The sequence below is a fragment of the Epinephelus fuscoguttatus genome, linkage group LG13 (assembly GCF_011397635.1).
Source record: "Epinephelus fuscoguttatus linkage group LG13, E.fuscoguttatus.final_Chr_v1".
Lineage (NCBI taxonomy): Eukaryota > Metazoa > Chordata > Actinopteri > Perciformes > Serranidae > Epinephelus > Epinephelus fuscoguttatus.
In genome coordinates, this window is record NC_064764.1 from 7,532,654 (window position 1) to 7,555,658 (window position 23,005).

General features: G+C 40.9%; 2 protein-coding genes across 4 annotated transcripts; one reads left to right on the forward strand and one right to left on the reverse strand.

The window, feature by feature from the left end:
* Positions 1–33: 33 nt before the first annotated feature.
* Positions 34–5,071, forward strand: ybey (ybeY metalloendoribonuclease). 2 transcript variants are annotated; one of them, XM_049593652.1, is made up of 5 exons: positions 34–337; positions 409–624; positions 1,507–1,638; positions 1,793–1,861; positions 4,204–5,071. In XM_049593652.1, the coding sequence occupies exons 2-5, from the start codon at positions 415–417 to the stop codon at positions 4,297–4,299; spliced, it is 507 nt and encodes a 168-aa protein (XP_049449609.1). In that variant the 5' UTR covers positions 34–337; positions 409–414; the 3' UTR covers positions 4,300–5,071. The 2 variants fall into 2 exon arrangements, with proteins under 2 accessions (XP_049449609.1, XP_049449608.1); XM_049593651.1 differs by having other exon boundaries at positions 37–624.
* Positions 5,049–22,955, reverse strand: usp37 (ubiquitin specific peptidase 37). 2 transcript variants are annotated; one of them, XM_049593648.1, is made up of 24 exons: positions 22,803–22,955; positions 21,672–21,900; positions 19,324–19,474; positions 16,789–16,874; positions 16,578–16,711; positions 16,095–16,172; positions 15,699–15,787; positions 15,377–15,470; positions 14,577–14,732; positions 14,173–14,304; positions 13,863–13,986; positions 13,177–13,424; positions 12,935–13,052; positions 12,191–12,270; positions 11,785–11,949; positions 10,978–11,031; positions 10,496–10,643; positions 10,179–10,398; positions 9,685–9,851; positions 9,286–9,346; positions 8,026–8,141; positions 7,695–7,764; positions 6,922–7,060; positions 5,049–6,329 (listed from the first exon to the last, which is right to left on the reverse strand). In XM_049593648.1, exons 2-24 carry the CDS (start codon positions 21,843–21,845, stop codon positions 6,242–6,244), a joined length of 2,892 nt encoding a protein of 963 aa, XP_049449605.1. In that variant the 5' UTR covers positions 21,846–21,900; positions 22,803–22,955; the 3' UTR covers positions 5,049–6,241. The 2 variants fall into 2 exon arrangements, with proteins under 2 accessions (XP_049449605.1, XP_049449606.1); XM_049593649.1 differs by having other exon boundaries at positions 16,578–16,693; positions 22,803–22,954.
* Between the last annotated feature and the right edge of the window lie 50 nt (positions 22,956–23,005).

The following is a 23,005-nucleotide window of genomic DNA, read 5'->3' on the forward strand; positions in this document are numbered from 1 at the left end:
CTTCCGGTCCGACAAATCTTTAGTTCCCCGCTCACAGCGAAACGCCTTTCCGCTGCTGCCAACGTTACGACCGTTCCATTGCTCGAATGGGTTTTGAATGGGCGAGGGACCACTTTTGCTAACGACAGAATATTGTCATTTTCTCTCAACTATATTTTCATATCCGCACAATACAGAGAAAGCCTAAAAGATAATTTTCGAGGAATTACATGTTGCTACTGGTGGAGACGTGTCACCTTGAATTCTGCCTGCCCGGAATGACTGAACAACGCTCGCAGCTAACGCAAAGCTGACCGACAGTCCTCGTAGACTCACCGCCACAGAGTCAGGGTGGAAGGTGGGTTAGTTTTAACGCTTTCATATGTTTATGGAGTTTTTAAATAACAGTTTTGTCTTTTTACGCTGAAGTATAAAATGGGAGTAGTACTGCGGAATCTCCAAAAGGTGGTGCCTCTTCGCCGCGCCAGGCTGCGCAAGGATGTTGACACACTGAGGCACATACTGGGCATCCATAAGTTTGACTTGGGCATCGTTTGCGTGGATAACCACAGGATCCAGCAAATTAATCACACGTACAGAAAGAAAAATGTGCCCACGGACGTCCTGTCATTTCCATTCTACGAGGTAAATACGACTACATTATAACTTATGATAGTTAATCTATGAATTGTCTGCCACCTGCTCCCATGAAGTGTCAACAGGGCTACATGTGTTTTTTTCGGGGTAGGAATCACCAGAGGCTTCGCGATACGATAATACCAAGATACCTAAGTCACGATACAAAATTACTGAGATTTTAGACGTGATTAAATATACTGAATATTGTATAACATCTGCTGTGATGGGCCTATATTGCGATTGATTACCTTTTTCAATGATAATTTCTTCTTTTACAATTTCTTGCTACAGTAAATGGTGTCATTTTAGTGACTTTTAAAGAAAACATGCCTTCAAGGCATTTTTTAATCAGTATATTTTCTTTTAAAATCCACAGTAAAATAAATAAAAAATACAGACATTAAAGTTGTAAGCCAAAAAAACCAAAAAAAAAAAACCAAAAACATAACTCTCTCCCCAGTGCTAAAAGAAAAATATTTGTTATGCCTCCCACTTTTTGCACCAACCCATTCTCCTTTCATAAGTAATGAACAGTCCCTAGTAAGACTAAGACAACATTTTCAGTTTATTAAAAAAAAATATGTATCTAGTCGATTGAAAAAAACAATTTTATTATTCTAGTGGGCTACCAAAAATTGAATTTGTATTTGCAATATTAATAGTTTATATAATAAAAAAAGGATAGTTGGTGTCCGTTTAATGATATGATATTGCCTCACAAAAGTATCGTGATAACATGCTATACAATTTTTTTCCCTACACCCCCAATGTCTTGAGCCCAACTAGAATCTGGTGGGAGGGGCAGGGTTGACCAATAATTCTCTGTTGGCTATTTTCTGGACTTTTTGAAAAGATTATAATTCAAATGGTGCTTCCACCTGTTTTCAGGATCTGAGACCTGGTAAGCTGCCTTGCCCCCTTCATAGGGATGAGCTGAACCTTGGGGACATTTTCTTGGGGGTTGAGTTTGTGATGCAGCAGTGCAGGGAGGAATCCCTAGATCTGCATGCAACCCTCACTGTGAGTAGCTGCATCATTACATTTAATAATTGATTATCTTTTTCCAATAAAACTTGCTTTCCTCTGCATCTCATACAGTAATTCAGCTCTTAAAATGTGATGTCGACTATCCTGTCTATGTTTGCTGTAACTTCTCTTTTGCATCATGTCTTAGGTCGTCACTGCACATGGAATCTGTCACCTATTGGGCTACAGACATGAGACAGAAGAAGAATGGACAGAGGTTTGCATTGAGATTTTATGATGAAAGAATCTTAACATGCAAAACATATTTAAAGAATCACTTAAACCAAATTTCTTAACTCCTAGTGTATGTTACTTAGCCATGTAGATAGTTTTGGTTCAGTGTGTCCAAATGTACAGTATGTCACATAAGTGAGTACACCCCTCCCATTTTTGCGAATATTTCATTTTACCTTTTCATGGGACAACACTATAGAAATGACACTTTGATATAACTTAAAGTAGTCAGTGTACAGCTTGTATAGTAGTATAGATTTACCTTCCTCTGAAAATTACTCAAAACACAGCCATCAACATGTAAACAGCTGGCAACATAAGTGAGTCCACCCCACAGTGAACATGTCCAAATTGTGCCTCAAGTGTCAATATTTTGTGTGCCAGTCATTATTATCTAGCACTGCCTTAACCCTTTTGGGCATGGAATTCACCAGAGCTCACAGGTTGCTTCAGGAATCCTCTCCCACTCCTCCATGATGACATCATGGAGCAGATGGATGTGAAGACACCTTGCACTACCCCACCTTCAGCTTGAGGATGGCCCACAGGTGCAGAGGTGACTTTACAGCTGGATACATACTTGGCCAGTCCATCACCTTCACCTTCAGCTTCCTCAGCAAGGCAGTTGTCATCTACTAGGTGTGTTTTGGGTCATTATCATGTTGGAAAACTTGATAATGAAAACTTGCAGCCCAGTTTCCAAAGAGGGGCGATCATACTCTGCTCTGAATTCATGTTTCCCTAAATGAACCAAGCTCCCCAGAGCCGGCAGCACTCATACAGCCCCAAACCATGATGCTGCCACCACTATACTTGACTGTAAGCAAGGGACAGTTGTCTTGGTGCTCTTCACCAAGGTGCCACACATGCTGAAAGAGCACCAAGACAACTGTCCCTTGCTTACAGTCAAGTATAGTAGTGGCAGCATCATGGTTTGGGGCTGTATGAGTGCTGCCGGCTCTGGGGAGCTTGGTTCATTTAGGGAAACATGAATTCAGAGCAGAGCATGATCACCCCTCTTCAGAAACTGAGCCGCAATGCAGTTTTCCAACATGATAATGACCCAAAACACACCTAGTAGATGACAACTGCCTTGCTGAGGAAGCTGAAGGTGAAGGTGATGGACTGGCCAAGTATGTATCCAGCCCTAAACTCACCTGTGCACCTGTGGGCCATCCTCAAGCTGAAGGTGGAGGAGCTCAAGGTGTCTTCACATCCATCTGCTCCATGATGTCATCATGGAGGAGTGGGAGAGGATTCCTGAAGCAACCTGTGAGCTCTGGTGAATTCCATGCCCAAAAGGGTTAAGGCAGTGCTAGATAATAATGACTGGCACACAAAATATTGACACTTCAGCCACATTCACTGTGGGGTGTACTCACTTATGTTGCCAGCTGTTTACATGTTGATGGCTGTGTTTTGAGTAATTTTCAGAGGAAGGTAAATCTATGCTACTATACAAGCTGTACACTGACTACTTTAAGTTATATCAAAGTGTCATTTCTATAGTGTTGTCCCATGAAAAGGTGAAATGAAATATTTGCAAAAATGGGAGGGGTGTACTCACTTATTGGTAAGAGAGATTTCTGCCTCCAACCCAATACAACTGAGGTGAATGGAATTTATTTTACCACACTAGCAGCTAACAGTGCTAACTCCTTAAACAGAGTTAAACAACATCAACAATGCTGACAGAGCTAACTGTGTGAAGCAGGGGGAACTGGAGGGCGGGCACTATGCTTCAACAATGACCCTGTCACGATATCAGCGGTAACCACAGTATGAGTGCAGTGCATAGCAACAGTGATGAGCTAGCCAGTGGGATACACACAGGGACACACAGTCGACCGGCACAGAGGAGCTCGGATTACAACACACACACGGGTAGTGTGGCTTCATTTTCTGCTCAGGATGCCATTACTCCACTTTATCTTTACAAAGCCAGTAGTGGTTTGGTGGTTTATTAGTGCTCTGAAAGTCACACAAAGAACCTTTAAGTGATCTGGCCCTTTAACTGAAAAGGGGTGAAAACTAGCTGAAGGCGTCTTATTTTTCAGGGTTTTTTCCCGCTAAATGCATTGTTTAATCAGGTTCCATCTCATAAGCACCGAAATGGCACTACAAGTTTAAATGCTAAACTGTGTTCATATAATTATTATAGATTTGTATGATTTGATAACTTTTTTGTATGCTGTTTGGCTGCTACGCAAAGTGAGTTTTAGCAACTTAAGACTTTGTGAATGATGAGCTGATTTAAATCTAAATGTTCTGTCACACTGTTAAGCACCAGAGGGGGTAATATATTTAAAAATGTTTTGTTTCCAGATGCTGCAGAGGGAGAGCTACATCCTGAGTGAGTACAACAGACTCACAGGAAGACATCTGGAGCCACTGATGAAGAGATGCAGTCAGGATAGGTGACAGTAACCATCACCTATTGCTAACGTTACAGTTGCACTCAGTGCACTATGGTGCTTGATATTATTCACTATCCTGTAAACAGGTGGACTGTTGTTTTATTCACTGGCATGCTGTCTTTTCCACAATCACAATCTGCAGCAACTTTTTTTAAGGACTGGCAGAGGACATACAGTGATGTGATTGTGGACATCATTTCCAAATACTGGATGTGTGTGTTAAAGTTTTAAACATCAAATTAAAAAGTCTCTCAAAAAAGCACTTTCACTGTAATATTTTATTAAAATCTGCTTTAGGAAGAGTCAGTTGTGTATGAAGGGTAGAAAAAGCTGTTCATCTTTACTTCACAAATACATTTTACTCTCTTTACGCTGCATTCGGGACAGGATGTTCAAGAAATGTTAATTCAAGGCTGACATGAAAAAGAACCAATGTGTGAGCAACTTCTGCCTGCTGTCACAACCAGGTCTACGTTCATGGTGCAACAGAATACTGTACTTCAAGGAGTCAGCTAATAATAATGCACACCTTAAAATCCAACTATAAATATGGCTATATATGGTGTATCAAGAATATCATACCTATTATTATGACCCATGTTTTATAATGCTTTATTATTCAGATTTTCTTCTCTTGTTAGGGGAGTTGAGGAAATCATTTGATGTGGTCTGAAAATGTCCTGCAGACACATTTGCATGTTGTGCATGACCATTGGTGTACAGAAGTGTGATTTCATTTTTACAGTGGTGGTTAAAAAAAAAAAAAAAAAAAAAAAGCCGTACAACCGATGTCTAGCATTGAACAGTACAGGAATAACAGGAATAACAAAATACTTCGATCTGTTCAACTCTACAAGCAGACACGCCTGATAGGACCTAGCTGAACAGGTTTAGGAAAGGTCTAATGTGTCAAGTACTGTATACTGGCCTTAGAGATGGTGAGTTTATAGCTAGCTTCCCTGGTGGTCTAGTATAAATTACTTCTATTTGCCGTGGCGTATCATGATGGGTTAATTAACGTTAATCAACCCAATTGCAATAAATAGAAAATCTGTTGGCTTTTTATAAAGGAAAATCTGACTTAAACACACTGTTGAGGTTTGACAAACATTCAAAAACAACAAGGTTGTGCAACTTTGAAAGTAAAGCTTGTATACATATTTATAAAAAGTTTTCTTGGGAGGCACAAAGTCAAAATCCCAAAAGAAGAAAGTAGGCTTTACTGAGAAAAGCTCAGTATAAACAGGCTTTGTTATTATTAAGCTTAATTTTAAATTTATAATATGGAGACAACCACACACACACACACAAATTAGTTCTTAAGTCAAGCACAAAAAGCAACTGGAAAACATCCACACAGTGACAGAAAGCTGATTTGAATTGGCCAGTTTGTGCCACAACATAAATATTGCACCAAATGTACCCGCTAAATACAACACCCCTCTAACTCTATAATAGCTTATACTCCAACATAGAATATATCTTTATTTAGTTCATATGGGGAAATAAAGGGTCTGCAAAACATACAATCCATGAAACACCACTAGTATCTGGTGTTCGATAGTTGATCTTAAGTGAAAGTCTGAATGAACGGCATTTAAGTTGAAAGATCATCAAGAAACAAAGAAAAAAACTTTACAAAACAGTTGTTTGATAAAAATCATAGCAAAGAAAAACTCCAGCCCCAAAACACATGGAGGCAAAATTTGATCCACTGAACATTTTTAACTGCATTTCTGGTATCTTAAAAGAGTCTTGACAGTTCAGCACCTGTGTTGGCATTTACAGGTGCTATTTTAGCAGGGCGTTTAGTGCTCTGTAGAGGAAAAGAAGTGCCTGAAGACGACCAAAGAAGGACGGCAATCAGTAGTTCTCGAGGTTGTTCAGAAGAGAGCTCCATCTACTAGAGTTCAACCGTGGATATGCTCATGTGGACGTGGATGCACTCAGAGGGGTTGCAGGACGTTCCTTCCTGCCTCAGAAGTGGTGCTGGCTCCAGATCTCTCCATTTCAGACAGCTGCTCAAACACATCCCTGTGGACACACATGTGCACAAGCATCTTACAGCCAACTCATGTAATGCCCTTTAACATGAACACGCACAAACTACAAAACTTAGTCCAGCATGCATGTTGTTTATTACCATCTAGTGCAGGGGTCAACAACCTTAACTAGCCTGTCTAGGGAGGCTCAAGACTAGACGGGTTTGGCAAAATTTAGAGGAAAAGGTGCCAGGTCGTAGATATATGATGAGCATTTTAGTTTTCTAATTGTTAAAATTTTTTTTTTTTTTTTAAATTCAGTGCATAGGCTACACATTTTTACAACTGGAGAATGCAATCATTTGTTTAAGCCTGCAACAATAATAAATAAAAATGTTACAAAAAATAAAAGATTAAATAAAGAAAAGTTGTTAATTTTCATGTGATTTCTTTTGTCAAAGCCACAGAGAGGGGCTAAAGAGCGTCATACGGCTCCAGAGCCGCAGGTTGCCTACCCTTGGTCTTGTGTTTGCTGTGGTATAAATCCTGCAACTCAATGAAACTGCAAAATATCCTGCCGTTTCATTATGGGCACAAAAGCTACACTGACAACAGACACCCCTCTGGTTATTCTGCTATCCTACTTGTGCATGTAGAAGAAGATGTATCCACTGCGGTCACGGTCTCGCTGGACGGCTGCTTCCTGTGTGCGTGACACATCCAGATCATTGTAGGTCAGCCATGACTGCTTCTTCATGTCGTACACGTCACTGATGTAATGGCCTAGAATGAAATATGTATAAAGTTTTTAGACAATCAACTGCAGACAGGGACAACCAATTTCAGTAGCATGCTAAGTGTTGTGCAGCTGTGTACCAAGGTGTAAATATCGGGTTGTGCAGTAAGTCACTGTATTACAACATTATGCAACCATCATTAAGACCAGACATCAAATCAACTTTGTACTGCCAAATCATGCCAAAAATGTTTACCGCTTATCTCAACAGGATATGAGTGGTTCTTGGTCACTTTTCAACAGCTCTTTTATTGGCGACAGGCCATGTTAACAACACATTGCTGTGTGCAACAACATTTACATGTCCTGTTACTTTCACAATAAAAGCCCCCCACTTCCTCTTAAAATGTGAACTTTAAACCAGCAGTTGCAAAGGGCTACCTGTATATCATGCAACTCTAATGTAAATATAAGCATATTACCATTCTTAACAGAAGCACTAAAAACTTGGAACTGCACTGGGCAGGTTTAGGTGCCAATATTCAGTCAGCCACCTCTAATGGTATTCACTTGCTCCTTTGTAAAAGGGTAGCTGTAAAACAACTCCTATGCCGTTTGCATAAATGTTCACACAAGATATATCTACACAACAGACGGAAGCTCAAATAGACAAGTGCTCACCAGAGGAGGAGCTGCTCCCAATGTGACTGACGACACTGATAAGTCTGAAGGAGTTGGGCAGGTCTCCGCTCTGGGGATTAGAATGTTTATACGCAGGTTACTATAAATGAAAGCAATTCAGTCAGTGTATCCAGTAAATACTATATATTAGTAGTGCAGCTAGAAATGTTGGTCAGACTACCAATTTTACTTCTTACTCCATTTTTAATTTGTGTTTATAGTATGAAAGTTGCTTTTCAGTTTATTGTGGAAATAAACTAGTATTTTACTCATTATCTAGCCTATTCCACTTAACAAGGCAAATGCTGAGTGGCAGCAGGATGTGAAGTACCTCAGCATTCTTCTTCAGGCTCTCTGCTTCTGCTTCAGTGTACTCCATGTCCAACACATCCTCGTTGCCAGAATCATCATCTGAGCACAGCAGCTCAGGCAGAGAGTTGTTAAACTCTGTTGGTTGAGAAGGAGATGTTGATACTGGTCAGCCCTTTTTTCACAGCAGAGTCAAAGTAAACAGTGTCATTAAAGAAGTATTTCAATGCTGGAAAGATGGTCTTGAAATTTGTACTAGAAAACCTACAACTACCATAATGCACTGCACCACACTGGACCAATAAACGCTCTGGCTGGTGGGTGACGTAATGCAAGCAACTCTGTCAATGTACTTCTATACTCTTTCTGTCCTAATGCAGAAGTACATTCTACTTCTGATGTACATTGTACTTCTGCATTAGGCTTGCTCTTGAACAAGCAGAAATCTGCCAGATAATGCTTGGCGGATTTTTTTTGCATGGAGATCTAGGCGCCAGCAGATGGAGGGACATATTTCATTTACACATACTACCCACACTGTTACGATACAAAGCTGGTTGAAAATTGGCAAAGTATCTCTTTAAGTGCTCAGAGCACTTCATTACAGACATACGCCGCAACCGGCACTGTATACTTTTGCTTTGAACCGACATGAGCCTGGTGTCCTTTGCTTAGGTAAAAAGGAAAGGACAGAATGAAAAATAAGAAGAGACTGCACTGAAATTATAACTGAGGCAGCCCACTGAAAATCAGAGAATCTATTCATCAATCAGAGATGGTCGACTGAATTTCCCTTAAGTCGAGCAGGTGTGTTTTTTTAAAAAAAAATTTTTATTGTAGTTGTTTTTTTCTCCTCAGTCTGCACAGTGTACTTCTGAGGATATTTTAGTCCCCAGATTTAGCTGTAGAGTGAGTGCTCTTGACATTCCCGCTGCTCTTCAGTAGAGGCAGCTGTGGACACAGCGACAGATGCCTGGAGGAGGAGAGGCTTTTCCACGCCAGGTTCCGAGATAACGTCAAATCTTTATATTGAAAAGCCAAGTTTGATTCCACTGACATAATTCTGAGTCGGGTACAGCCTTGAATTATACAAATAATATTAACAACCAGTCAGGCATTTTTCCTAACTGCTTCCACCACCACTTAAACAGACTCAAAAATCCACCAGTGACTACTGCCAGTGGCGCCCATGACAAAAACAGACCTGCAAAGGTGAGTGGTTATCTGGGCTCCTTAGTTTCAACAGCCAGCTACTCAACATTCTGTCAATTTTGGTTCATACCTTGTAAACTGAGCTCAGTGGCCCTCTTCAGATCATCATCCTCTCTCATCTCTTGGGCCTCCTATATCAGGTGACGTGGACACAAGATATTACAGAGAGATTTGGTGTAGGAAATTTCAACATTGCCTTTGCAAACTGGTACCTCCCCATATTTTAAAGACTATATAGAGAACTACTCAAGTGTAACACCAGCTCAGCCTAGACAATCAACACTACTCATTAAGAGAAGGGAAAAGGAAAATTTTGATTGGTTACAAATTGTGGTTTCTTTATTTGGGCGTCACCATAGCTTCTTTAGTCTGCATAGGTGGCATCACTTTCTTATGGCTCTACGATAGTATTTAGATGTAACACCACTGTTCCATATGTAAAGGAAAGCCCTGCTGAAGTCACACTTACATGCTCCTGGAGGCTCTGGGCGAGAGCCTGTTGTAGCTCCTGCTCTTCCCTCTCCTGGTCCAGATTGTACTGCTGCACCCAGTCCAGTTCCCCCTGCTGCTGCACGCTCTCTGGAGTCTGGTTCTCCTTGTTCTCATCCATGGTCAAGTCCAGGGAATCCAGCACATCTACACAATATTAACACATATACAAGTCAGTTAACTTTCTACTTACATACTAGTGAAGTTATCTCCTCTTAAATGCCCACCTGCTTAAGTGTAATGATGACATTACTTTACCCAGGGCATAAGAGAGTTTTTGTGTCAATGCAGAAAGCCACATTTATGTCAAGCAGTGTGAACTACCAAGACAACTGACCAATGCAGTACAAGTCATTGGGATATATTTTACTATGCTACATTCATACAATCCCTCTGATACACTGTGTTTACATTTTAAAGAGAAAAATAAAAAACCCAGCTGCTCATCATTTTTACCTCATGATGTTGGATTACCTGCAGGCTGTTTGCTGTCTGTTTCCAGCAGATCTGTATGATAGGCCAGGTCATGGGTATCTGTGTCCCCAAACCCTGTGTCAGGGCTGCTGGTTGGTTCATCCTCCATGGGGGGGGAAGCTGAGAGCCCAGCCTCTTGACGACTCATCTCCAGCACGGCTGCCAGCATTTCATCATCATTTATGCCACTGAAGTCTGCTGAATCCATTGGTGTTCCTCGCTGAAGATGCATAAAGACAGTGTCAAAGCAATGGACAAAAAAAAGAAAAGGAAGCTGGCTGACTCATAATTGTCACGGTGTATCAGAGAATGCTTACCTCTTCCGGTCGGTCATCATCGTCAGGCAGGCAGCTGCTGAAGCGTCGCTTGCGGCTTGCAATCACCTTTCTGCTGGGCTCTTCTTCACAGTCAGAGTCCACGAGGATAGAAGTACAGCTAGGGTTGGCTGCTTTCCCTCCAATCCTTCTACACACACACACACACACACACACACACACACACACACACACACACACACACACACACACAAAGTCATAAGCTCAGTGACTGAATTTACAGGCAAGTAAGTTTCCTATTCATGCAATTTGTGACAGATTACATACAAGTTATTTTTATAAGCAATATTTTTGGCATTATTACTACCAAGGAGCTCCTACACACACATTTTATCAAGGAGACTGAGTATAGACCAGGCTGGAGCACATTAGGGAAGTCAGACCTTTAGTCAAGTTGTGGCCAGTGTAAATGTAACTCTACTGTTTGATATCTTTATTTGAAAGTTGTGCAGAACTGTACTTGCCGGAGAGGTGCTGTAGAAGAGTTGACTGACTGTGACGTTTTAAGAGTTCTGGAACTTTGAAAACAACAACAAAAATATTCAGAAACATTAATATCTGCCGTCATCTCTCAGCCAAAGGGCAAATTTTGTTGCATATAATTCAGCTGCAAAGCCTTTACTTAAAGGAATACTTCACCCGTTCACTTTCAGTTCTGTGTTAAATAAGAAGGTTTTAGCAAAAATGCATGTGTTTGGGAAGTAGAGAGCGTCGCTGTCCGATGAAAAACACGTATCTCCAATTTTGATGATTTTGATTTTCTACAGTGCATGGAGTGTTCATAATATTCCCTAACAACTGTTAGCGTTGGATATCCAAATGACCAATGGAAAGATGTCTATTACGTCATCTATTCAACGCGTATCTCCACTGGGTATCAGAAGAGTCCATCAAAGCGCGTACAAAGTCAAAATCGTCAAAAGTGGAGATACGTGTTTTTCATCGGACAGCGACGAGATTGGATAAATGAGACTTGGACTGTGCTGCACTAGTTGTGTGACAATTTGTGAATGAATGTTTTAATATAGTTTTGCTGTCATTAAACATGCCCCTCCCCCCAACTTCAATTTATCAGGAATTTTCTGTTTTTGGATTCTTCATGAATTCAACATATCACAGGGTATGTAACTGACATACAATGATCATTTTGGGTTAGGTATTCCTTTAAAATCCTACTGAATCATTCAATAGCTCAAGACATAACTACCTAGAATCTGAAGTGTTTTAAGTTACTATTCATGCTTTAGTTGATGGTGTTTAAGATGTCTTACATGGAGGCTTGGGAACTCCAGCCGAGACTAATAGGGGGTCTTGTGGATTCAGTGCAGTGGGACAGCAGGGTCAGGTGTCGGGGAATCACCACCTGCTGGCCCAGCTTGCTGTTCATAGACAACTGAGCATTAAAGCTGTACCGTTTTAGGTGTAGGATGAGCACTCTGTGGGAAGAAAAGATCCGTCATAAATTAGAAAGCAATTGGCTATTTTGTTTATTAAATGCTTCGGTTACTCTGCTATTGATTAACAAATGTTTACAAGAAGTACCAGTTGTAATTAGAATCGTAGTTAAGCAGCTACTAAACATACTTTTTAAATGCAGTGTTCTTCTGCTTAACTGTGACAATGAATGTGAAAACTTCTCAACGTGCATTTCACTCTCAATAGTCCATGTGTAAATACCTGGGCAGTTTGCTGAATTTATGTGTAACAGTCGCTGATTTCCCATTGCACTTTTCACATGAGTACTCAATCTCCTCCATCTGCAAAAGGAAAAAGTAACTTCTGTTATTACACATCAGGGTTTCCCCTATATGCATACTGAAGTGGCGATGTAACTCTACTAAATGATTAGCTGCTATGTGAAAATCTCTCCATGTGCAATTAACCTGCTATCAATACTTTGGGCAGCCAGTCAGGGAGAAGCAAGGATTGTAATTTGATGATCCCCAGATGAAGGTGTTTCAATCAATTGGCCACCAACTGTCATTAGCCTTAATTCATTCTAAATAGTTTGAAGAGCCAACCAGATGACGCTAAACACAAGATAATTTCTCTAGATACCGCTAAAAAAGCTTCACTGTTCTATTGGTGCTGACAAACTTTAGTTCAAACTGAACACTCACTGTTACAATTATAATTTGCCGCCAAACTGATGTCCAGCTCACCTGCCCCTCCTGAGTGCAGGACAACACACCGCATCAATCTCAATCTTCTGCACAGGCTGTGATACACTCAGCTGTTCTGTGTTTACATTTAGCTTTGTTTTGTCTTGTATTTTTTCCACACAACTGACATGGCATCTTTATGTTAACTAGATCTTTCTCATCTGCATTTCTCCAGGATTAAAATTAATTTGTCTCTGCGACTGGAAACGCCGGGTCAGATAGGGGAGACCAGGAGTAACTGTGACATGTTTAAACTCACCCTAAAAAAGAGATCCAGAGAATCCTGGATAGAGCGAAGTGGGAGGGTTTTCTTTCGCCGGGGAAGGTCGATGGACAGGTCATTGAACTGCTCTCGCTTGCTCACTACCTCGCCGCAGCTGCAAAAGAACATGAAGGCATAAAATACCAATTCTTTTCTCCAGTCACTAACAGTTTGGCAAATACAACAAAAGTTACATTGCAAGGATAAATTCAGATCATGAACCAGGACACAGGCCTCACCCTTTGCAGGTGATGGTGTGCTGCACCTCAAATTCCATGTTGACCGCAACAGGACAGGTGTAGATGCGGGATATGTCCGCCTCTTCACCAGGCTCTGCTTTGGATGCCGACGATGTTGCTTCCTGGCCATTCTCACACACCGCAGAGGAGGCTGATGATGTGGCAGCTTCATTTGTCCAGCTTTTGTTCATTTTCTCCACATCGTCCTTTAACTGATCCAAACACTGGCTCAGGAACTCATGAGCATCCTGGTAAACAATCCAAAGGAAAAAACAATGACGTGTCTTACTACAGCATTAGTACTGAGATATATGAAACTAAGACAGACCTATCTACGGAGACTACAGGCTAAAAATGTGCCACTACTAAATATGCTTTGAGGGGGATGGAAACTTGCAGTTCATTATTTTGTGTTATATATTCATATATACTTTACATATATTTTAGAGATTTGTTTTCTGATTGACAGTTTCCTTTACTTGTTACATGTTTACACCAAAGCAGGTAAGAGCTTCACAAACAATCTACTGCATTTGGTATTTAGGTGGTATTTGGTGGTAAGGTGAGTGGCATGACATCCATCTGTAACAACTAAATGACATTTGATCTATTCAGGAACTTCTTCAACTATCAATATCAATAGACAACAACTGCTCTGAACTGTTGATAACAGATGGAGCTTTTACATTCTGCATGTTTCCAGAGAAACGCTCAGCTGTGGAGGAGATGGCACTCTTCACTTTCCTCAGCAGGTCCTTTTTCGTCTCTGGACAGCCCACATCCTTCTTGACCATGAGGTGAGCAAAACGCCTGCAGGTGGTGAAGATATTACACAGAATGAAGTACTTTTAAACAGGATTTGAAAAGGGGATCAACCAGCAAAGTACACAAATAAATTATTGTATATGCAGCTTATTAAAGTCCCTTTCAGAATCTGAAGGACATCATGAATCACACCGTCTCCCTTCAATCTGTCTACATAGCCTAACGTAGTACCTGAGCAATGCATTGATCGGCACTTTCTTCCATGGGATGCTCTGCCTGAGCATGTCATTAGAGAAGGAAGGTAGGCTGAAGAGGGACTGCAAGATGGCATTCATGTAGCAAGTGTTGCCCAGGTTGGAGAATCTGTGACATAAAATAAAAGGATTTACACAATGGATGAGAGACACGGTTTTCATGACATTACAATGTTTATGTTTTCAATCATAAAAGCAAAACTGACCCTTTAGTGACTTTTTCACTTGCAATAGCTAAGAAGAGGGGCATAAACAGCTCTTTTTGATTTCCTTGAGTCATTTGGATTAACAATATCTTAAATAAATGCAATTCATGCTCTCTTCACATTACACCCGCTGCTTATGCTCATATTCATTGTAGCCCATCTGGCTTACTCTCACCCTTGCAGTGGGGGCTGAGGCTGGGCTAGACTGGAAGGCCTCTGCTTGTTCCAGCCGCCGTAGTCCAGAGAAGGGCGGACCTTCTTGAAGGGAGTGGAGTGATTGGGCAGCAGGAGGCTTCTCTTAGCTGCAGTGGTCTGTGCTGTACTAGATGGCCTGGGGGTGTTTAGTAAAGATTATGCAGATGTGAATCACTGGTCTCACAACAACGTGATGCTTTAATTCGACAGTAAGAACCAATTTTCTCAATTCAATTTTGAAACCCCAAATTGCTTCAATGATCTTTAGCCAAAATTGTATAGAAACTTGCAATAATCTGACACTATTGTTCAATCAGCAGGAATAATGAGACACAGGGATCATATTCCCCCACCCTGCTCGAGTATTTTTGTACGGAGAAGCAAGATTAGTGCTGACAGCTTGCATTTAAAGCGATACTTTGCCAATTTTCAACCAGGTTTGTTTCATTGTGGTGTGGGTAGTGTGTACAGATGAGCAGTGTTACAGTGCCCCCTCTTTTGATAGTGCCAGGAGTTCCCGGTCCATGCCAAGAGCAAAAATTTGCCAGATGGCGCGTTTTGTACTGTTGTTAACAATTTTTTATGTCGCTTTGCATCATCCTGCAGATTTTGGCTGGTGGGTGGGCGGGAAGCTACAGAATCTGGCAGCACGAGGGGCCTTAACAACGCTAATCTATACACACCGCATACTGCAATGACACAAACCTGTATGAAAGTCGGCAAAGTATCTGTTTAACGCTGCTAGCTTGTGCATTTTTTGTTGGTCATACAGAAACTCACCTGTCCAGGAAAGAGTGGCTCTGGCTATAGTCTTTAGTCACGGATCGGCTGCCATAGAACGACGTTGGCTGGAGGGGACTTGAACCCAGTGGAGCTGATTGTAAGGAAAGAAATTGTGGTGAAACCAAGTCTGTATAAACAGGTAAATATTCTGTAAAATCCCATATATTGATTCAAAATTTGCATAGGGCTGTTACAAAATCTACAAAAGTTAAGGTAAATACGTATTTTTAAACACACAAGATGAATTTTACCAAGTAATTGAAGACATGAGCAGCAGTATGTAGAGTGTTGCTGCTGAGTTGTGGATGCAGACGTTTACCTGAGCTCCTGTTCTCCTCTGCCTGCTTCAGCTTATCTTTGCAGCTCAGGAGAATCTTCCTGGATGGATCTGAAGTGGCCTTGTTGTTGCTAAGAAAATAAATATATATATAGAGAGAGAGATTTTTGGATGTTACCTGACTGTGGAAATTATAGAAGAATTTTTTAATACAAAAGAACATTGGTATGCATTAGTATAATTTCCATTTTCCCACTGACGGCCAGGATATACATATAAGAAACAACTTACACTACTAAATATATGAACAGTCTAGAATAAAACACCTAGATACATCTAGATACTGAGTCTGACAAAAGGCCACAGAATTAAGGTCATTCCATGTGTATCCAACAACCACTACAGTTCAGTGTGGGCAATGAGGCGTGTTGCTTTTACCTTGATGAGTCATTTTCCTTGGGGTAGTCCTCAGTCATGTCACTGTCTGAGGTAAGGAGTCTCTTTCTCTTGTCGCTTCTGAAAAACAGTGACACAGAACAATTCATGTCACAAGCCTCAACAGACCATTCCTAAAGTGAAAAGAACAACAAAAGACAAAACCAGAGCTAAAAGAATTATAGGGTTCAAAGTTCTGCTTTAGGACAGCAGTCACATACAAGAAAATTGTCTCAAGGAATACAGGCAAAGGGGTGTTTTCCGTAGAAGATCACAAACATTAACTCTTTCTTTTATTTTGTCAAAAAACAAACATAACCAATACACAAAACGCAATACTGACCATAGCTATTTTCAGTTTTGTTCAGAGGCTGAATTCTATTGTATTAATACCAACCATCATCACCTCAAGTTATGCTTAATATGACCAAAATTGTTTACAGGACATAATTTGCATTGCAAGAGCAACACGAACGTCCATCATACCTATTCTCCGAGAGCCCCGTGCGAGTGGGAGTGGAGGTAGCTCTACTCGGGCTGCCCAGAGGCTTTCGCGGCGTTGTGTCCTCTCTGCCTTCGGCACTCTGCCGCCTCGGTGTTGTCTGGAAGATGTTAGGAATCTGGATATTTAAGTCAAATGTAAGGCTACGCTTACCTAAATAAAAAGTTAAAAATGTGGTTTTGTGTTCTTGCTCACCTGTCTCTCCCCTGATGGATTGGTCTCATTTTTCACAGAGCGGTTCCCAAGCACACTGAGGTTTGCACTTCCATTGGACTTTAAAACTGTAAAATTGGGAGACAGTAAGAACTCAGTACATAAAATGTGAATAAGATTGGGGGTTATGAGTCTCCCTCTCACAAAACACCATTGTTTTAAGACAGAACAACCTGTAGCTACTCAGGTGACATAAGCCCTGACTTACTGTGTGCTGACTTCCCTGTGAAAGATTGTTTGTTTGTGAGTACAAAGTTCCATAGGAAATCTGTAATGAAGGGTGCTATTATTCAAATATGCTGTGACTGAACTGTCAACCAACAATGTGTAACAAATGCTGTCTAAGATATTGTGGTGCCGGTCTTTGCTTAAAAAACAAATTTTCTATTACTACTGCCGTGAATTTGCACCTATCAGTAGAAGCCTGTTGTCCCAAAACACAAAGTGGTTGCTGAGGGATGGGAGTATAATTGATTGACCCAGTCACAATGGAAATGGGGGATCCCGGCCTTAGTCGTTTTCAGGGGGGGTATTCCAGAAAGCGGGTTTAGTGAAAACTCTGAGTATGTTAACCCTGAAATGAGGGAACCTCTGGGTTTTCAGTTCCAGAAAGAGAGGTAAGTCAAACTCTGAGTCAATCGCTATGGCAACTCACTCTGTGAACCCAACCTGCTCGCTGGCAGGTTTTCTTTAACAAACCCTGAGTTTACCCTGTCTCCTCCCTACTGCCGAGCCTGAAGCAACCTGGCAGACAGACATGGGTTGTCTGTATGTAGGAAATCCGATCGATATCGAGGCAGAATTAATTCGCAATGCCTTACACCGGGAGAGGATCTTCTGACCCCGTTTTGATGTGCTGTATATCCCCAATGAATATCTATTTGAACGGTACCATTTTTCCATTAGGCTCAATCATTTACTGGCCAAACATATCAAATCTGACACACTGTGGACATGCGCTCTCATCAGAGCTAATGTTGTGCTTGGGTATGATAGTTTTTAAAGGATTGAAATTTCAAATAAGTCATCAACAATCTATATGTGCTTAAAACACCTGCTGAAATTAGCATGGATTCTTTTTTAATATTTTTTGGGGGGCATTTTGCCTTAAATTGACAGGACAGTTAAGCGTGAAAGGGAGAGAGAGACAAAGGGAGTGCAGCAAACTAGAACATGCACGGTCATATACCATTTTTTCAGTCCCCTTGTGTGTTTTAAACGTGATGTGTGTTTTAAATGTGAATTTGAGCCTTGTCAAAGGAGAATTTCTGTCACCTTTGGGACAGACAATAAAGCTTATCTTATCTTATCTTAAGGTGCCACATGCCAGAGCCGAACCCTGGCCGCTGCGGCAAAAGCAACATATGGGACGCCTACTCTATCCACTAAGCCACCAACATCCCATCAATGAGAATTCTGCTTGCTAAATTTTATATGCTGCCTCTCTCTCCTTGGCAGCTTTACCTTTTTTTTTTTTTAAACGAAATATATGCTCATATTCACTGTAGGCATTCATGAGCGCCTCCAGTTCCACAGGTGTAAAATAAGTTGATCGTTTTTTTTCTCTCCGGTTGCCATGGTGAATCAAGGTATCGGGGCTCCATTGATGATGGCTTTTTATTGTGGTTGTGCACGTGCTTAACTCAAGGTGTACCTACTCAGAGTTGTTTGATCTAATTCAAATCAGCTGTTCTGGAACCGGATACTCAGAGTTTCCCATCTCAGGGTTAGTCAACTCAGAGATCAGGATTAGACTCATAGGAGGTTTGTTGAACCTCCTATCTGGAAGACCCCTCAGGAGTCAGGGAAATTGAAGTCAGCGCCAATTTACAGGCTGTAGACGTGAGAGCATGAGGTCTGGATGTATGATTATTCCCTTGATTTAAATCAAGAAAATCAGGAGCCTGCTGTTAGAAATTTGTGCCAAATAAGATGAGAGAGGCTCAATACACTGTTGCCTGTTATCTTTAGACCTACCCATGAACTTAAAGAAATTATGTATCAAATGGAAGGCAACTACACAGTATCAGGACTAGAAGGAACAGGAGAAACTTGCATTAGCAAACACAGGACAGTGTGGAAAAAAATCTGAATGAAATGTGACAGGATGAAAAACTTTCATGCGTATCCTTCGAATCTGGCTATTCTTTATTCAAGGCTATGTTAAAGTCCAACTAAACATTTAGTCATCCCTATTTATAGCCTAGTGTTCTGTGCCTTATTTTTTCAGCTATTGTTAGTATTTTTTGTTATTAAAAGAAAGAAGATAAGAAAGATAAGAAATATCAATTAGGAACCATTATTTGAAAACACTGCATTTTGTCTCAGTACCAATTCAACATAACCTTGAGAAACACAACTAAAGTAAAGCTGTAGTTAAAAATGTCTTTGTACTGGGCAAAATCAGAAACTGCGACTGTCAAACATCAGAAATAGGAATCACAATACTTTCGTTTCCATCATACTGTGAATCATTAACAAAGCTTTGCAAGTTCTTATGAATTGAGGAGTAAATACCTGACTTTCCCTGCTTTAGCTTTTCCAGATATTCTTTAGTCTTCTGAGCCAAAGCCACCGGCACCTTGTCCAGGGTGATGACACTGCTGTCCTTTAGATTCAAAATGATTCGGTTCAAATTCTGGTTAATGTTCTTCACGTTCTGGTTCAGCTGAGGGCAAAAAAACAAACAAAAAAAAACAGATAGTCTGATTAATTTCTCAGTTTTGTTTTATGTATTTCTTTTGTATGTTTTTCTATAAATAATTACACCTGCAGCTGGTTGGTATTACTGTGCGTTCACACCAAAAGCTGCCAGAGCTGCAAAGGCGACAGGTCTAATTCATTTTCAATGGACATGTGGCAACTAGAAGCGTTTTGGGCTGCAAAAGCGATGAGCAGCGGCAGTTTGGTGAATTGAGCTGCAAATGAAAGTTGAAGGCTGATTAACTTTATGCAAATTACCTATGATGCATTTGAGCTGCAAATGACCAGCAACCAATCAGAATGTAGATGTCTATCGTTTGTGTGGAACATCCTCGGAAACTTTTAGTTCCTGCCACATTCGTTCCTACTTCAAAACAAGCAGCAAGCTGTCAAACTGATCTATGTTAAGCCTGAAGTAGCGCTGGGAACCTCTCCCCATCCAGCCGCAGCTCCCGCACCAGCCGATGATATTCCCCGTGCTGTTCACGGCCTGGAGGATATTGTGGGCCCAGACCCGATGGCGGCTACATCCACGCAGGTACCACATGGCAGCACAAATTATAAGAGTGTCTTCTTCCATGTTGAATCAATACACAAGTGTGGACAAGCACATGTACTTGTACAATTTCTTTGTGTTGTGGAACGCTTAGTAGTGGAAATGCTATTCATCTGCTCTCCTTACCACCAGTTTAACTAACAGCATTGTAGGCACTCGAACCCAAACCACTGACAGTGTTTCCCCTAGGTTTACAGCTTGGGGGGGAATAACAACTCAAAAGATTTTGCTCATATTCGGTTCGGGTTCGGCCCACTTGACATGCTGCTGTGTTGTGCTACGGCTTATTCAAGTGCTGGAATTTGTTATTTACATGACAACCCCTGAACGCAACACAGGCTATGTGCATTTAATGTTCAATGTCAGAACTATTTAGACTTTTTGTTCTGTTTTCATTGTCCAAACATGAAAGTTTCTGTAATGACGCAAATGTACAAAGTCAAATTTCTGTGTTCCAGCCAGTAACCTGCTTTGCGGCTCCTTTAAATTGAGAAGCTAATTAAACGTTCAGAATTTGACGTCATGAGCGACTTGAGCTGCTTTTGCGGCCACAAATATTTTACCAGCGGTGCTGCTAGAGCGAATTCAGCTATTTCGCAGCTCTGGCAGCTTTTGGTGTGAATGTACAGTTATACATAAAGTAATTTACTTGGAATTTAACTATGCACTAATTACTTTACCATTTGTCTACTTAACTGAATATTGTTATTTCTCTAAGCCATTTGTGACTTTAAAAATGAGCAGAGGGAAACTTGTGAGGAGCGCATCATATGAAAAGGATCCTTGATCAAATCTGGGCATGATCCTGGCAGAGTTGTTTCCAGTCAGTGTGGTAGATTCTGATTCTGTCAAATGACATTGAAGCCAATAGGAGAATGAGGAGAAAGAACATGTTTTTTGTTGTTGTTTTTTATCAGAATATCTGTCGCATATAATATTGTATGAAAGCAAGGACAGTTTCCGCAAATCTGACAAAAAGCTATCTTCATAAAAGTCACCAACTGTAGCTTCAATGATTATTGTTTGCCTTCAGATCTAGTCACTGCCAGTCATTCTCATTAATAATATTTTAAACACGGTTGATTTTGTGTGAAAATGATACACAAAAGGTAGCAGGAAAACACCATGTGTATGCCATACATTATTTTATTATTCACTTTATCTTCTTTCAGTGCAGAGCTCACTCATCTCACAATATGACATGCCCCATAGCTGGTAGTGTACGATCTGACACATATAACATATAACGAACCTAAAAGACTGCCATTACCACATTACAAATTTCCCTAACTTTCAAATGCAGCACTTTCCAACTCTTTTTTGGCTTTTCTGTGCAAACTGAGTTTGACAGAGTTTAGTTTGACAGGCAAAGAATAAGGTCATATTAGGCTTCTAATATGTAGTCTAAATGATGACGAGAGAAGCGTCAAAGATTGCTCTGATGTTATTTCTACAGGTGAGACATATGTTTTCAAAAATATAGGTAGTGTTCCTCAACATAGTACAATAAAAATTTAAACAAAAGTACTGCTTCAATATCCAAAGCTATGTTTTAGTACCTGCACCCAGTATGCAATAACTACAACACAAACGAACTGAACTATACCTGGAAAGTTTTGGAAGCTCCGCCACAGTTGAATCTTAGACAGAGGTTGACTTTGTTGTCTTTCTCCAGAATCTCAAAAGTTCCCTCTCTCCATCTAGTGGTGCCCAGGTCAAGGCTGGTAAAGCGGATCTTAACAGCGCCACCGCTGGAGAGTTTGGGCACTATGGTTGACATGGCTTACTATCCAGTTGGTGCACTTAGGAGGCTGGGACTTGTGGTCAAACAAATCCTAAACAAGAGAAACATTAAATAAAGTGTGACAATATAACTACAGTTAAAACCCAGTATCTATGTCTAGTCTACATAGTGTGGTTAATAAATGGCATGCTTTGACCATATCAATGCCACAGAATTACCGTTATTACTGCCATTACTTCAAAGGGAGATGGCAGTAAAGTAAGCTAACGAGCTCAGTGACGAACCATAACAATTTGAAAGACATCGTTAGCACTATATTGCACGGTTTATTAAAATAACAAATTAGATGTCATTTGCGATGTTTACGTTTTCTGCTAAAACACAGCAATAACGCATTAAGCTAGCCCGCTATGGCTACTGAGCGCTTGTTGAAAGTCACAACAAACTCCAAGTTAACCACAAGCACAACAGCTAAACAGCATAAACGCGCTGTTAAAAGGCTTGTTTTAACATGGATGACACACTCGCAGCATAATTTTGACAGACATGAGTGAGTGTTTATCAAAGTCAGGAAACTCACGCCACTTATGTTAGCTCGCTAACGGTTCCAATGTGAGTCAATGTAGCCTGTTTGCATTAGCCATCAAACTAGCCCAATGGCCAATCTGTATCGCGGCAGTTAAGACGGGCGAAGATGCACGACATACTGCGATCAGCGCTCATTACTTCTAGCTTGGTTAACGTTCTTAACACAAGTGACAAAAATGACCAGATCCTGCGAAGTTACAGAGAATGCGCTCGGGTGACACTACAGCCAAGCCGAATGTCTACGATGTAGATGATGTCGTCCCCTCATCTTGAATGGATGGGGAGGCCGACATTAGCAACTCGGCTAGCAGGCTAGCGGGAACTAGCTAACTGGCTAATTTGCCTGATTGTAATTTGGTGATGAAAACAGTGTCACCGTTTGAACAAACCGTCGCAGTTATTTACCTGTCGATTGTTTGTGCTCGTCTCGAAACTTTTGAATCACAGTGTCGTTTTCGTAGGTCCTCCGGGGGAAGAAAGTTTGTTTTGCCGGCATTCAACGGCTCCCTGGTACGTATGTTGTTGACAGGGGACCCGCACACGACGCCTCGCAACACTGCGCGATGATGGCGGGAATGTGAAAATTTACAACGGAAATGATAACCGAG

Bases quoted from the DNA above. Each gene is read 5' to 3' on its own strand.
- ybey (XM_049593652.1), top strand. From the start codon at position 415: ATGGGAGTAGTACTGCGGAATCTCCAAAAGGTGGTGCCTCTTCGCCGC. The intron at 625-1,506 runs GTAAATACGACT...ACCTGTTTTCAG, and splicing joins TGTCATTTCCATTCTACGAG to GATCTGAGACCTGGTAAGCT. The intron at 1,639-1,792 runs GTGAGTAGCTGC...ATCATGTCTTAG, and splicing joins ATCTGCATGCAACCCTCACT to GTCGTCACTGCACATGGAAT.
- usp37 (XM_049593648.1), bottom strand. From the start codon at position 21,845: ATGTCAACCATAGTGCCCAAACTCTCCAGCGGTGGCGCTGTTAAGATC. The intron at 16,875-19,323 runs GTATTTACTCCT...CCAATTTTACAG, and splicing joins GCTAAAGCAGGGAAAGTCAG to TTTTAAAGTCCAATGGAAGT. The intron at 13,987-14,172 runs GTACTACGTTAG...CACCACCTGCAG, and splicing joins CCGATCAATGCATTGCTCAG to GCGTTTTGCTCACCTCATGG.